General features: G+C 38.9%; 2 protein-coding genes across 2 annotated transcripts; one reads left to right on the top strand and one right to left on the bottom strand.

Annotated features, from left to right (window-relative positions):
• The first annotated feature begins 317 nt into the window (after positions 1-317).
• LOC140242138 (aqualysin-1-like) lies at positions 318-7,591 on the top strand. The gene is made up of 8 exons (XM_072321903.1): positions 318-434; positions 1,229-1,369; positions 2,620-2,749; positions 4,192-4,298; positions 4,654-4,795; positions 5,960-6,144; positions 6,729-6,900; positions 7,452-7,591. The coding sequence occupies exons 1-8, from the start codon at positions 318-320 to the stop codon at positions 7,589-7,591; spliced, it is 1,134 nt and encodes a 377-aa protein (XP_072178004.1).
• A 3,382-nt stretch (positions 7,592-10,973) lies between these two features.
• Positions 10,974-13,139, bottom strand: LOC140241439 (exogastrula-inducing polypeptide-like). Its single transcript, XM_072321168.1, has 3 exons — positions 12,959-13,139; positions 11,673-11,855; positions 10,974-11,050 (listed from the first exon to the last, which is right to left on the bottom strand). The coding sequence occupies exons 1-3, from the start codon at positions 13,137-13,139 to the stop codon at positions 10,974-10,976; spliced, it is 441 nt and encodes a 146-aa protein (XP_072177269.1).
• Between the last annotated feature and the right edge of the window lie 1,895 nt (positions 13,140-15,034).

The raw sequence follows: 15,034 nt of genomic DNA, 5'->3' as shown, positions 1-15,034 counted from the left end.
CTGTATAAATGAATGATAATTCTCACTGTATTTTATCAAAGTCAACTCGAACAAGCCGTGAAGTTTTATACTAAACTTGAATTTTGAGCTAACACGTGTACTGTTAGTTAACTTACTGTGATTACAGAATATAATCTATACGACAACAGCAATTGCAATGGTCACCGGTAATGATTCTGCCGCTAAGTTGTTGCTTCGTTGTTTCTGTGTAAGAAACGTATAGCATCAAGTTTCAGAAAATCTGCGGGGGCATAATAAATGAGACCAAAACACTGGCTTTGTTTGAGTTTTTTTGTGCGTGTGACTATCTTCAGATCATGCGTGCTCTCACTCTATGTCTTGTGGCCTGCCTGGCCGCCACCGCCTACGCCGGCCTGGCCACGATGAGCAGGGCTGCCGAAAAGCTCCCCGACCGCTATCTCGTCGCTCTCAGTGTAAGCATCTTCATGCAGCTTTTACCACCTCATTCTGTCTGGTTTAACTGCCTAACTATCTGTATGGTTTAGTGCAGTAACTGCCTAATTCCTTGTCTTGTTTATCTGCCTAACTGTCTGTCTGGTTTACCAGTTTTGTTTGGTTTGGTTTTATTTCCCCATCATGCAATATTTCATTAAAAAATATAACTTTTCATTACTTTCAACATTATTGACAACAGAACACAATGCAAATAAAACTCGCAAATTTGTTAACAACGCAGACTAATTAATGTCAAATAAAAGAAATATTCACGAAGGGGAAATGCTGGAGGCCGCATATGGTAGGCCTTTTGCTTGAAATTACGGTGGCCTGGAACTGGGGTATTGAAGAGACAGAGAGAAAACAAAGGGGAAAATGTACCGGCAGCAATAACTGCCCAATTGTCTGTCTAGCTTATCTTCCTCATCGTATGTCTAGTTTAATCGCCGAACAGTTAATGTCTGCCTAGTTTCACTGCCTAACTGTATGTTTGGTTTATCTGGCTAACTGTCTGCTTAGCTTATCTCCTGGTTTATCTGCCTAACTGTCTGTTCAGTTCAACTGCCTAACTGTCTATCTGGTTTATCTGCCGAATTGTCTGTCTGATTTACTTGTCTAACAGTTTTGCTGGTTTATCGGCCTATAACTCAATGTCCATTTCAACTGGCTAACTGTCAGTCTGTCTTATCGGCCTGACTGTCTTTCTGGTTTATCTGCCTAACTGTCTGTCGTCATTTGGTAGTGACTTTCATTCTTTTTTTTTTTTAAACAGGATGACGTCGACGTGCACGATATCGCCGACCGCCTGCAGAAGGCTCTCAACATCCGCCGCGTGAGGATGGGCAAGGTGCTGAAGGCCTTCAAGGCCATCCGGGCCTTGTCACTCGAGCTCAGCGAGGAGGCCGTGGACTTCGTGAGTACCACTTCAAGTCAATGTAGTACTTTAGTCCGATCCCAGGGAGCAATGTAATATTCATCCAAACCTGGTGGGTGTTTCATATAGCTGTTCGCAAAGTTACGAACAACTTACAAGCGACTGGTGATCAGTTGTGATGTGCTATACTTATCAGAATTTCGATAATTCTGCACAAAAACTGATCACCAGTCGCTCGTGAGTCATTCGTAACTTTACGAACAGCTTTATGAAACAGGGCCCTGGTTGTCTTTCGTTATGGTCATGTTACGTCACGAGACTCTAGAAACAAGTTATAAAGCAAGTCCACAAGTCTACCTAAAAAAAAAGTTCGTACGATTTCCAAGTGTAGAACTTCATCTGAATTTACTCATAGAGACTGTATTATAGAGACTTACCTCTTTGAAGTCCTTACTAAAATAAACTATCTGTAAGACATAGTCAATCATTGTCATCTTAAACCAATGGGATCCAGTTTTACTCTGGGCTCCACAGTCTTACACAAACATGACAAATTAGAGTTCCAAACCTGTGAAGATCCTTCCAGATTTTATGAAACTTTGTTTGTAATATGAGATAGGATTGGACATCCCGAAAGACAATGCTAAAGGAGAAACGAATCAAGATCATTAAAGTGGTGTTCTGATTGAACACCGCTGACTATTTGTGTGAAAATATGCATACATTTGGGGCCATTTCATGAAGCGTTTTGCCCAAATTCGTCTGACAAATTTTCTCTAAGTCAATCAGATGCAATAATTTCAGTTGCTTGTATGATAGCAGTTTATCAGATGAAAAAAAAAAAAAACCTGAAAAAAAGATGAAAATGCCCCCTGGTGAGTGCACTCTGTAGAGAGACAATCTTGTGGGCGGTGCATGTGGGCGGTGAGTTAGCGCGTCTGCCTCAACGGACGTGGGTTCGATTCCCGAGTGCCACTGAGCAATGTTGTGTGTAATCATACCGTCCCTCTAGTAAGAGGCAAAACACTCTGTCCCTCGGATAGGACATAAAATGGAGGTCCCGTGTGTGAGAGAGTCACAACTCATGCGCGTAAAAGATATCGCTTCATTTATTCATCGCAAAGAAAAGGGTGTTTATCCCGGTGAATATAGTCCCGCCTTACATCCAACTGGACCACATGGAAGACCAACTATTGCAGCTGAGTATGGGCTATCCAGCTAAATCCTAAAATGAAACAAACATCAAACATCAACGCAAAACTTGATGGTTTGTCGTTGGTAACTAACAGGTGCGCCGCTTCGATGGCATCGTTCACATCGAGGAGGACGGAGTCGTCCGAGCCCAGGCAGTGTCCTCATGGGGTCTCGACCGCATTGACCAGAGGGATCTCCCCCTTGACAACAGCTTCAACTCAAATTGTGAGTGATCGCTTCGGGCTCAAAGGATGATGATTTGATTCAATTGGACTTGACTTGATGAATTTCAGATTAATTACTTTGTTTTCTCCTTATACAAAAGCACATAAATGGTGAGTAGTATATAGTGAGCAATGTAAGCAAACATGACACTTGCAACAAATGACATGGAAAGATTTCAGCGCTTACTTTTCACTCGCATTCTTTGAAAAGTTTCTTTAAAAATCCTGATTCTAGCTATTCTTTACTTATTTTCAATTTGTTCAGATAAGCAAGATTCGTTACTATTAATCAACGTTCATTATGATGGTTGTAAGATAATTGTGATGATCATAAAGAAAAGCAGACAATCTGAAGAAAATGATAACAATAATGAAGTTGATGAAATGTAAAAAAAAAAGTAAGGAAGAGAAGGAAAGAAAATCGAAAGAGAAGAAACTTCAGATAAGATTGATAATTTCATTCAGGCATTCTGCGTACCAGAAAAATTATTTTGCCAATACTGTTTGACGAACAACAGCTAGAATTACACCAATGCTCTTAACAGCCTCAATCGTGACTGTCAGCTTTCCACTGTAAGCCAATGATAATGGGATGGAATAATCTCTGCAAACATGATTCCCACATCCTTCTGAAAAAAAAAACTTTTTGTTTTTCAAGGCTCACATTGTTGGAATTCTATGATATCATTTATGTAAATAAGACCATACGTGGTTTCAAGAAAGTTTTCAAATGGGTGTTGCTTGAAAAGTATTCTAAAACTAATTAATATGATATCTTCTGTTTAATCGTGAATTGATAAGAAATTAGCCCGGCATGCGTGTGTTTGCAGATAGTGGCATCTTGTATATGGACATATTGTAAGTAGTGCTTTATGTGTCTTCGTGTATATCTGTGAGTGTTCGTGTGTGTGTGTGTGTGTGTGTGTGTGTGTGTGTGTGTTTGTGTGTGTGCGTGTCAGTATGTATCAATTATAGTTCACACAATGAAAAAAAACAACAACATTGTATTTACTTTCCAGGGATTAGTTTTAGAATAAATGACCCATTGCTTTCTCATTAACCCCTCCAATACATAACTTTGTTTTGTCTGTTTCGCACTTTATCACGTCATATCTGTTCATAATATTGCCACATATTAAATGCATTCATGTTTTGGTAAGTGAAAATCAATCAATTACTAGTAACAAATGTATGACCATGGAGCTACTTGGTAGCTCCATGGTATGACTTATCTTTATCACGCGTTCCTTTTGTTCACTAAAATAGTATATATCTACAAGATTACATTTCGTTATGATTATCTACTCAAGGGTCATGTAATCAGTAATATATATCCTTTTAGAAACCGAACAGCAATGTGTGGATGATTGACGATTGAATACATGACTGTAGTTTCAACGTATTAATTGTTTGCTATCATTGATTTTCTTTTCCATTGACCAGACGACGGATCAAACGTCAACGTATACATCGTCGACACCGGCATCTGGCCTACACATAACGACTTCGGTGGTCGTGGCTCCCTCTTCTATGACGCAATGGGCGGAACTGTAGGTGGTGCATATTCACGCACATAGAATATAAAGATGTAAATGTGACATATTGCGATTAACAGCAAATCAAATTGAGCATTTTAGAATTATATCACATTTTCAATGGTGACTTGAGGTATTATTTTCCATGCAAGAAGCCATGGTTTCTTCTTTATTTGTCTATGGAACGACACACGAATTTTATCAAAATAATCACAATCTAGCATTTAGTTATTACGTTAAACATAATAAAGTAGGCCTACATATTCATGCGTGATTTCAGACGTAGCGGGTTTCATGCTTGTATGTATGCTACTAATTTCATCATCACCAATGACTTAATCTAAACTGTAGCCTATTAATTTCTACACAGGGAGTTGATTGCAACGGCCACGGAACCCACTGCGCCGGAACAGCCGCTGGAACGTCCTACGGAGTTGCGAAGAACGCCAACATCTTCGGCGTGCGCGTCCTCGGGTGTCTGGGCTCAGGATCTTACTCAGGCATTGTTGACGGTGAGGATTCATTTCATAATTCATTTTTTTTAAAACAAAAATATCAATTTCAACAAAAAAAAACCACATTTATTTATTGTTGCAAACCTCTTTTTATGTTGCAAACTTCTTTATTTCAAAAAGAGGTTTGCAACTCTTAAAAGTTTAAAGTAAACAATAGGATAAGCTTTTAAAATAAATGCACACATAATGTACTATTACAATTACTACAGAGACAGAGTCGGACAAAAGCCAACACTGGGCATTTAGGCCCTTGCTGTAGCAACTGCAATTATTGCAGGGTTCGTTGATAGCAAACGACCTTTATAGCACTCTATTCATCCCGAATCGGATGACAGGGATGCGCAATCGAATGACGAAAATATGCACTGATTGTGCGGGATTATATCTAAAATCATATTATGATTTATATCAAATATCATAATTATATTTACATTATACTTCGTAAAATGTATACACTCTGTACGTCATTAATATGTAAATGCGCATTCACTACCAGAGCATTCATCAATGTCAGAGGAATATTACATGGATAATGACTTGTAAAGAATAGAAATCAAAGAATGTTAACAGTCATCCTACAAAGGCTTGATTAATCCTCACACCACAGAACCTCTTTTAGGTGATAAGTACTTTAAATCATTGATGACTGTATCTCTAACTTAGCTTGTGGTAGGTTTGATTTTATGGCTGCCACTGAACATTAATTGTGGTCGTGCACTGTCACCGGTTAATCTCAATCGGGGATTTAATGCCCAGAACAAAAACATGTATTTTCTCTATGTCAAATGGCGCGAGATCCATCATGCACTATTATAAACCCATACATCCCTTATGTTTGCTTTTCTCGCGAATAAACAATTCCATAATCACCTGGCCATAATTTGTCCTATACTTTACTAATATTGCATACGACGAGCTAATATTTTCCAATAACTTTGTGAACAATATGTGACATGCAAAAAAATTGTGAAAATCGGTCGCATTTGAATGTTTATTTTGTTTTGTTTTTGTGTGTGTGTTTTACAGATAAAGCGCAGTGGCGCCATATGAAGGTTGTTTATTATTATCATCATCATCATCATGCAAGAGTATAGTGCATGTCATGCCATATTTATGTAGGAAGATATCATTATCACTATGGTGATCATTGCTTAATCACAGGTATGAATGAGATCGTTTCCAGGGGCAGCACCCCGGCCGTAGTCTCCATGTCACTCGGTGGCGGCGGTTCGGCTCTGATCGACAACGCCGTCAGGACGCTCTACAGAAACGGCTTCGTTGTGTCCGTCGCCGCCGGAAACAGCGACGACAACGCATGCAACTACTCCCCGGCCCGTTCCGGCTATGTGAGCACTCATCATAACATCATTACTGGTGCTATAGACAAACGACAGCTACCACGATGATTATGATACAAGTTGTACTTCCAATACTACTTTCACTCCAACAACTACTTTTACTTTTACTACTACTGCTATACTGCACTACTATCAATGGTATAACTTTTAAGGGAGCGCTCACATCACTCAGCCACAAAAAGATGTGGACTTTTTTTTTTTTATCCCACCTTGTTTTAAAAGCACAGTCTGCCTGCATCTCACGGGACACTCACTAATCCCCTCGACCCTACTTTCAGAGTGATGGGTCCTGCTGAGTATCAAGGTATAGAAAAAGTAGAAAAAATGTAAAGTAATAGATGGATTAGATATAAAGTAACATTAAGTGATTTAGGTCAGTAATACAAAATAGACATCGATAGATGGATGTGCAGTAAGGAGCAAGGACGATTTGGATATGCCGGGGATAATTTGATTTCATGGGAAATGAGGGTGAGAAACCATGGCATGTATCAGGAAGTGATGTAGAATTTAGTGTGTGTAGCTAGGCTTCATTTCTTTCCTTTCTTTCCTGTTACTTTCCATCCTAACAGGCTGTCACTGTTGGTGCCACCGACAGCTCGGATGCCCGTGCCTATTTCTCCTGCTACGGCTCTTGCGTCGACATCTGGGCCCCTGGTGTCGATATCACCTCATCCTGGATCGGTTCCGACTCGGCCACCAACACCATCAGCGGAACCTCTATGGCTTGTCCCCACGTCACCGGTAAGTAGTTGTTGTTGCCCTCCCCCTCCCCCCCCCCCCCTTGTCCGTCGCCGAATAAGCACTTATGGACCTTCATATCGACATACATCCCTTTCATGCAAGGAAAACATAAAGTGGATTACTAAATGCTTAAAAACTGACGCTTAAGTATGAACGGAATTTGCAAGAACATTATTCGAAGAAAAATCAAATTAGAGAGCATTTGCGGAATTCTGATAAAGCACTGCTACCTCTACCAAGGAGCCCTGAACACTCCATTTAATACCTAAACTGTGCTATTTGATGTAAATGTAAACGATGTATACACGTGAAACACTAAAGAAAACTAAACGTAACAAGTGATAGCACTTTCATATCTTTTAAGATGTTAAGAATCATGGGATTTGAATGCGTTAGTAGACTACTATCCTTGTATGCATCCGTTGGACAGAAATACATGTATAAACATACACGCAACGCACACACGCACACGCGTATCATAAAATGATATCATAAATGGAAAATTAGAATGAGTATTATCAGTATTATTTTGTCATCCTTGCTCCTGACAGGTGTCGCCGCACTCCTTCTCCAAGCCAACCCCAGGGCCACCCCTGCCACCATCAGTGGCTCTCTCCTCAACAACGCCTCCTCGGGCAAGGTGAGCGACACCGGTCTCCTCTCGCCCAACCTTCTCCTCTTCACCGACTAAAACCCTGGAATCCGACCTGCAAAAGCACGGTGTATGGAATTACCTAACAGATTGCTTTTTCTGCTATGTGATCCCAATATCTTGACCCCGACAGAGGCCATGTTCATGTGTCCTCGTCATTAAATCATTGTACATAAGATGCTGGCTCTATTGCTTTTATGAAATTGATTAATTCACTTGAATTGGATCGAATTTTATTTAATTGAATGGAATTGAACTGGGTCGAATTGAAAAGTACAATAGTGGTGTTGAATATGCGATGTTGTTTTTGTTGTTTGAAGAACGATGGCAATAGATAGGTCGTGAGGATAACAAGTGACATTTCAACAATGGCTGTGTAGATGGCTGTCCAGATAGGGGGACCGTGAACGGGAAGGGCTCAAAATGGGTCCCAGGCACAACATTGATGGACAAAGCTAAAGGATCGTATCTACGGCCCTATATTTGTATTCATGATTTCGGGAGACAATATCAGTCTGAAACTCAGCAGACAATAAAGATGATTTCAAAAGTAAGAGGTATGTTTTCATGGTTCCTTATTTTTGTGAGAGTGAAAAACAGACAGAGATATTGAAAAATAGACAGCTGGTGATTTATATGTATGTCTATTAAGTAAGTTGTCTACATGTTGGTTGGATTATATCATCAAAAATAAAACTGAAACCAAGTTCATGTTGTATTCACCAACCTTATTTTGGCACACAAAGTTTCGTGCGATTCGCTCTTTAAAGAACACTTGAGAAAGAGCGAATCGCTCGAAAATTTGTGTGCCGAAATAATAAATAAACTGTTGGTGAATACAGCATGAACTTGGTTTCAGTTACATTTTTGATGATATTATCCAAGCAACACGTATATATATATATATATATATATATATATATATAGAGAGAGAGAGAGAGAGAGAGAGGGGGGGGGGGGGGAGATGGGATTATTCAAGCTTCGTCAGAGAATCAGGACTTTCAACAGAAAAATGAACAAATTTCTCTTGATGATCTTCAACTGGTTATCCAGGAGCAACTAGGACCATCACTTCGAACTTTTGCCCACATTTTACTTACCTCGAAATTCTGCCACAAAATTATGAAAAGAAACTGTTATAAAATCATGTTTTTAGAGTCGATAATCTCCTCTAATATATTTCATCCTACACAACACAAAAGTACTTTGACGTTTGGGGTATATAGGTACTTTTCGTTTGTACTTCATGTAAAGAATCATTTAATCTTTAGTCAAGTTTTGTGTGCATGTAAATGGGAGAGATGAAAAAGGATATTAATCATCCTTTCCCTATATAATTTACACACTGGGTATATTAGAGAAAGGATGATGTAATCGCAACTAATATAACTCTTTTAACCCAAAATCAAAAACACAATGATGTGACTGATTATGAGTTTGTGAGTCATGGGTGTAAAGCAAATGATATGTCAATGTGTAGGTAAGTGTAAATCATGCGAGAAAGCGTGTGGAGTGCTAATTGGAAAGCGTGTGGAGTGCCAAAAAACAAAAAACAAAACAATATATTCGAGCTTTTGAAATAAAGTGTATCCATTTTCTCCTTATATTATCGTGCTTACTGAATGTTGTTGCCCGAGTAGAATGAAATTTCCTAAACATTGCTCGAAATTAATCACGAGCACTAAATTCTTACCATCGACTCCACCATAACTCAAGCATGATATGTGTGAGTGTAAATAACGCTCATGAACAGATGCAGACTTGCTTACGGTGTTGCGTTTTTGTCACGACAGTTTCAGATATGTAAATATCTTTGCTAAAAAAAAAAAAAAAAAACCTGACAGGCGAAAATGTGTGGATATGTGCCTTTATGAGTGTCCATAGTTGGCTCATGCATAAAAATACTTTACACGCAAAGATGGAAAGATTGATTTCTTTTCTCTTCTTTCGTACTCGTAGATTTAGATTTCGGTTGATCTGGCTCTTTAAGAAGTGATTTTGGATTTGTTTTGTGCGTTTTTGGTTAAACATTTAAAGGACTTACATGTCTGTGATGACTTCATTGTTTAAATAGTGAGCTTGTATTTTCCTGTTGTTTTCGTTGACGTTGTTGAGTATGACGATTTGTTCTTACGTAGCGGGATCAGCACATTGTCACTACACCTGACTTGATGACATTAGGGAGCTTTAGATTTTAGATGCGCGGACGTTCAAAGAGAAAAAAACATGTTCTGAGTATGCGCAGTAACTTGATCCGCGCTACTGCGCACGCTCAGATCATGTTTTTTTCTCTTTGAACGTCCGCGCGTCTAAAATCTAAAGCTCCCTAATATCTCTTTGAGAAGAAGATGATTAAAGATTCAAGATAAATTGTACATTTTTTTTTCCTTCAGATTGATTTGTACCTCCATAGCTTCTGTTAGGAAAATTTCGAGAACAATTTGAAAGAAATAATATGATTTTCGTCATCAAGACTATGCTGAATTTCCAAATGTTTAATTACAATGAGAATGACAAGGTAGACAAAACAAGGAGAAGATGTATACAGCGTATGTGTATATACGATACACACAACATTGATTATGGAACAGGGTATAATAATTATTTTCGGGTGGTCATATGTTTTTGCATCCCATTGTATCAGAACAACATTGTATTTGAATTGTGAGATGAATGAGCATTTATGTTAGGTTTTCGCAAGCATTATAAAGGTATATGTGCCCACATTATTTTGTTTTTCGTGACAGTTGCGAACTGAAAAAGAAATCGCGAACGTGTTATTTTTTTCCTCCAAAGTAATACCTAAGTCTGTGAAATCAATCGGTTAAAGCAGTGATGCATATTTATAGTAATAATAATTGTGCGAAGAAACAAACACGGTGACAACGAGTTCAATCAAACTTCCACATGGGGATCGCTGTATACTTAAGAAGATGTTTATTCATTATTCTTATTCAAGACATTATTCATGATAATTGGTTGAAAATAGTTCCATTACATTCCACGTCATAGCGTGTCTTTATTTGCATAGAAAGAGAGTAAATTTCATTCTTGTATTGGACAGGGCATATCTTACGTGAATATCTTGGTGTTTCTTAACACCAAGAGTTTGTCAAGTTGAATAAGTCCACGTTATCCTCTTCTTCTTCGCTTCTTCTTTTAGTTTCTTGATGATGACGATTCCATAATAACGGTGATTGTCGCAGTGTTTTTGAGAGTGTTAGTGTAACTGTTAGTGGTGTTAATTGGTGTTCTGAACGGTGTTAGTGTTATTACTGGTATGTGTGCTACTGCTCGATACACTACTAGTTATTCTTAATATCAGAACCGACGATTAAGACGTCTTGTCTACGCGCACACTGCATCAGCTGAGTGTATTGTCGAGGTAGTCATCTGCAGTACCAGTGGCGCCTTGCAGCCATTAGTTCTCCTCCATTAAAGCCAAAATGCGCTTCAGCAGGTCAGAAGTCGACCTCGATATGTTGGACCTTTTGCTTCCTGTAGCAAGATTAATGACGGATGCAAAGAAAAAAACAACATCAACAAAGATTTTAATGGTATTGTAGCTAACTGCTATCAGCTAATTGGTCTTACGCACAATTTTGTCATCAGGACTATGAATGCCATCAATTCAAATTAGGACACGCGTTTCATGTTTTCTTTGTTATTTCTTGAGACAGTCCTTATGAATGATTTTTACAAACATCATGGTCATGTGCATTTGCTGTTTAATCAAATGATGCTGGTTTCTTTCATTTCTGGAGGGAGGAGTCTCACTCTTACTAAACACATGCAAATAATAGAATGAAATCATCCTACACAAAACCCTGACACAAGACTACTCACGTGAACAAATGGCAACAGTCTTTTTTTAAGAGGCGGTTGATTGGAAATTAAAGATTTCTCTAACACTAAACAGGAAAAGGTGCAATGCTTAAAGAAATAATTAGGTAAAGTGACATTTTTCTTTTATTTTCTTGGAGTAACCCAGTGAGAAGTTCACAGCGACATTTTGAGGACACAATTTGACACCATGATCTACTATCCCTTAGAAGTTTAGGGAGAGTTGTGCGCATGACTCTAAATTCAAGCTTTCAACAACTCTTGTTTCCATACTCACTCGGCACGCAGCTCCCGTTAGGGCCGATCGTGTAGGCGGACCAATCGTCACATGCGCACCTCCAGCCGAACCGGTCCTGGACACACGTACCCACGCCGTTACAGTCGTTGGTATCTTCGACGCACTCGAGCTCGGAGTCCCGGAGAGACAGATCGAGCATTGCGAACTCGCGTTTCGTCATCTCTGGAATCACGTGATTAAAGGAATGGGGTATATAAGCACAACTATGCAAGTAAAGTAATGTCACTGTTATTGCCTTATTTGCATGAGAAAAAATGCCGAATCTCGGAGTATGACTTTCAGGGCTTCACTTCCATGATTGTTTGAAAACTAGTGAGAATGACTTTGATTCTCAATCTCTCTTTCATTTTTTTTTTTTATTTTTTTTATGAGAGTTTCCATTATCTTTTATTTTTCGCTTTAATTTTATGTAATCATTACATACATCTCGTTAATGATCACTTGATCACGTACAGCCGGGTGTAAATTGAGGAACTTCAGGTTATAATAGTTGTATAAGTTAGAAACAATAAAGACAGAGTTATTTAGATCGATAAATCGAAATTGAAGACGTTGGCTTGACCCTACACTTCTGGGTTTGAACATTCTCTATAGCTTTTATACGCTGTACACGAGGATTCAGCAAGCAATGGTGGTAATAAATGATCTATTATTATGTATAAATTGGGCCCGAAATTGAGAGTCAACAGCTAACAGAGGTCCAATGATGCACAAGGGCGAGGTACTGACGCCTTGATTCGTGTGTAGCTCCATGATTCGTGTAACTAGTGGATGTGGTATCAAAGCAATTTAAGCATGCTTGTAAATTCTGTCAATGTGATAGTGATCACACTATCTTCAACACGTTGTACACTGTGTCAGTCGATGGTCGGGAAGACGTTACAGATAATATAGTTGCTTTGATTCCACCCCTTTTTTTTAACGTGGGTGCTATAACGTCTTCTATTCTTGATGCAAGTGGCTGGTATTGCAGTAAATATACAGTTATTATACTCGCAGAAAGTTAATGTGTTGTTAATCAATAAACGCCAGACACTACAAGCATATATCTGCATCACACCACCACGATTGTGATCAGCAACAATTTGAATAACTCCCAACGGCACTAGGTTGCAACCTGTGCGCTAGCTCGGATAGTTCTTGTATATTAGGAAAGCCACCATCCAGTATTAAAACTGATAATGATAATACTGTTATGTCTCCAACAATTTCAAACGCTCTAAAGACCAAGACTGGAATTCCTCTTTTTTATGATCGTGACGTACCGTAGCAGTTCCCGTCCACGCCATTGGAGCTCCCGGGGTCACATATGCAAATGTACAGTGATGGGAAGCGCGTATTCATCGCACACGTTCCGCGGCCGTTGCAGTGGTCGGTCTCGGCGTAACACTGATCCAGCGTTTCACGCTTGTCCATCGCTTCGGTCATGTACTCTCTAGCGGCCATGTCGGACTTATTGCCTTCTGCATAAGAAAGTAAATGGGAAAAAAGTCTCAATCTATTGATAAAACTGTGTGCTGATTCGACTTAATTGATTAGAACACATTTTAGAGCACTAAAATGCAAGATAAATCGTGATTACGTAATTTTACACAATATCTCAGATCACATACAAAAAAAATAAAGAAACGCAAAGACAAAACCTGAGACAAAAACAATAAATAAAGTCCACCACCCCTAAGTCGACATCGCACAAGGCAGAAAAAGTGGCATACTATATCAAAAGTTTGTACGTTGAAACGATTTCTCCGGTCCCCTGTAGAATTCGACTGGTTTACATTACCCTGCTAATCTCTGACACGATCTTGGACAAGATTACCCTGCTCATCTCTGACACGACCTTGGAAAGATTGCGCCTTCCGAAAAGGAAGTAACAATGATGCGATACCTCGCCAACGAAAAATTAAAAGCAAACAAACAATATGTAGACATGCTGCGATTAATATGACAAAAGCATGTTAATTTTGCTTGCTTTCTTCTTTCAAAGAAGCACTTACGACCCAAACAGTTTTTAATTAAGCTTTGACAAACTTTACTTAGAAGAAAAAAAAAATCGAATGAGGGAAAAGGGGAGGTGTGTTGCCCCACTGGCACTGCGCCTGTATAGCCATTACAGATGGGCAGCTCATTCAAGCATAGAGGGAATAAAAACGCTACCCAGACTTGCTCCTGTAATCTACTGCTGATGAGAAGTTTAGAATATAGTTTGCAATGCATAATTATGGTTATACTGCAGTGATGCAGTTCAGCATGGTATGTTTGTAGGTAGACAGTCCTGTTCAGTAGCATGCAGCATACATAAGCTGTGGTGGATCTAGATTGCCGTTGACTATCACTCAGTCCTCATCTTCGTTAGATAAGTTTGAACTGTCGAACCATTATCGCTCATCATCAATGCATTATTAGTTAGTGCAACGTTACTTACACACAGTTTTCTATGGGCAGCACGTTCGAAACAATGATGCCAATTTCATTTTGCATATCTGGAATATTCCCCACAAATTTAATCTAAATAAAAAGCTTTTGAAGATATTCCTTTTAAAAATTAATTAATATTGTTTAACATGTTTATTTCAGCTCCATAATGCAATTTTATTAAATAACAGTTTGTGCAGTACTTCATGTGAGATTTCATCAGTAAATTGACATGATTGTGTAGTTCGTTTTGCTAAAGTCGGAGGGTGGCACCTGTGACGTATGCCAAATTGTGTGGATTGTTCCTTGGCTTGCTCGTTTTCATTTTTTTTTTCTTCAAAAATCATTACAGGCTTATCCTCGGTTTTAGAATCTTCTCTTTCCAGTTGTAGGCATAAAAAAAAATGTAGATTAGAATTATCAGACAATTAGAAAATGTCAGTACAGTTTTCTTTTAAAACAAAAGAAATGAAAAGAAGAAAATGGGAGGGGGCGTGCGCCTTTCTTTCATTTTGTAAAGGCTCCTCCCCTTTACGGAATTCCTAGGTCCGTCCCTGCTTAAGTGCGTTATTAAAGCACGTTTATCACGGTAATTCATTGAACCTCGCGTAGACAGTGATCACTGCATGGTTGATCAGGGGGAAAAAAGGAAGGACTAAAAAAAAGTATATAGAGAACTACAAATCTAGGTGCAGAAGTTGGCGGCAGTGGATTTTTTTTTTTCATATCAAGGAATTAAGTGAATCTTTCTCCCTCTGAACATGTATTATTCATCATTGAATATTGAACATCCTTCTTTTAATATCTACAATGGCAACCTTTACCCTTTACCTTCGAGAACGTTCGAAGTGATAGCTGAAGGTACGGTAAATGTAAAAACTGGCGGATATTAGGTCTGCAAACTGTAAGCACGCGCACACACACAG

Source organism: Diadema setosum, chromosome 18 (genome assembly GCF_964275005.1).
Source record: "Diadema setosum chromosome 18, eeDiaSeto1, whole genome shotgun sequence".
NCBI lineage: Eukaryota > Metazoa > Echinodermata > Echinoidea > Diadematoida > Diadematidae > Diadema > Diadema setosum.
This window is presented reverse-complemented; position numbering and strand designations above follow the sequence as displayed.

Bases quoted from the DNA above. Each gene is read 5' to 3' on its own strand.
- LOC140242138 (XM_072321903.1), top strand. From the start codon at position 318: ATGCGTGCTCTCACTCTATGTCTTGTGGCCTGCCTGGCCGCCACCGCC. The intron at 1,370-2,619 runs GTGAGTACCACT...GGTAACTAACAG, and splicing joins GCGAGGAGGCCGTGGACTTC to GTGCGCCGCTTCGATGGCAT. The intron at 4,796-5,959 runs GTGAGGATTCAT...GCTTAATCACAG, and splicing joins TTACTCAGGCATTGTTGACG to GTATGAATGAGATCGTTTCC.
- LOC140241439 (XM_072321168.1), bottom strand. From the start codon at position 13,139: ATGGCCGCTAGAGAGTACATGACCGAAGCGATGGACAAGCGTGAAACG. The intron at 11,856-12,958 runs GTACGTCACGAT...ACGTGATTCCAG, and splicing joins CGTGGACGGGAACTGCTACG to AGATGACGAAACGCGAGTTC. The intron at 11,051-11,672 runs GTGAGTATGGAA...ATCTTGCTACAG, and splicing joins TAACGGGAGCTGCGTGCCGA to GAAGCAAAAGGTCCAACATA.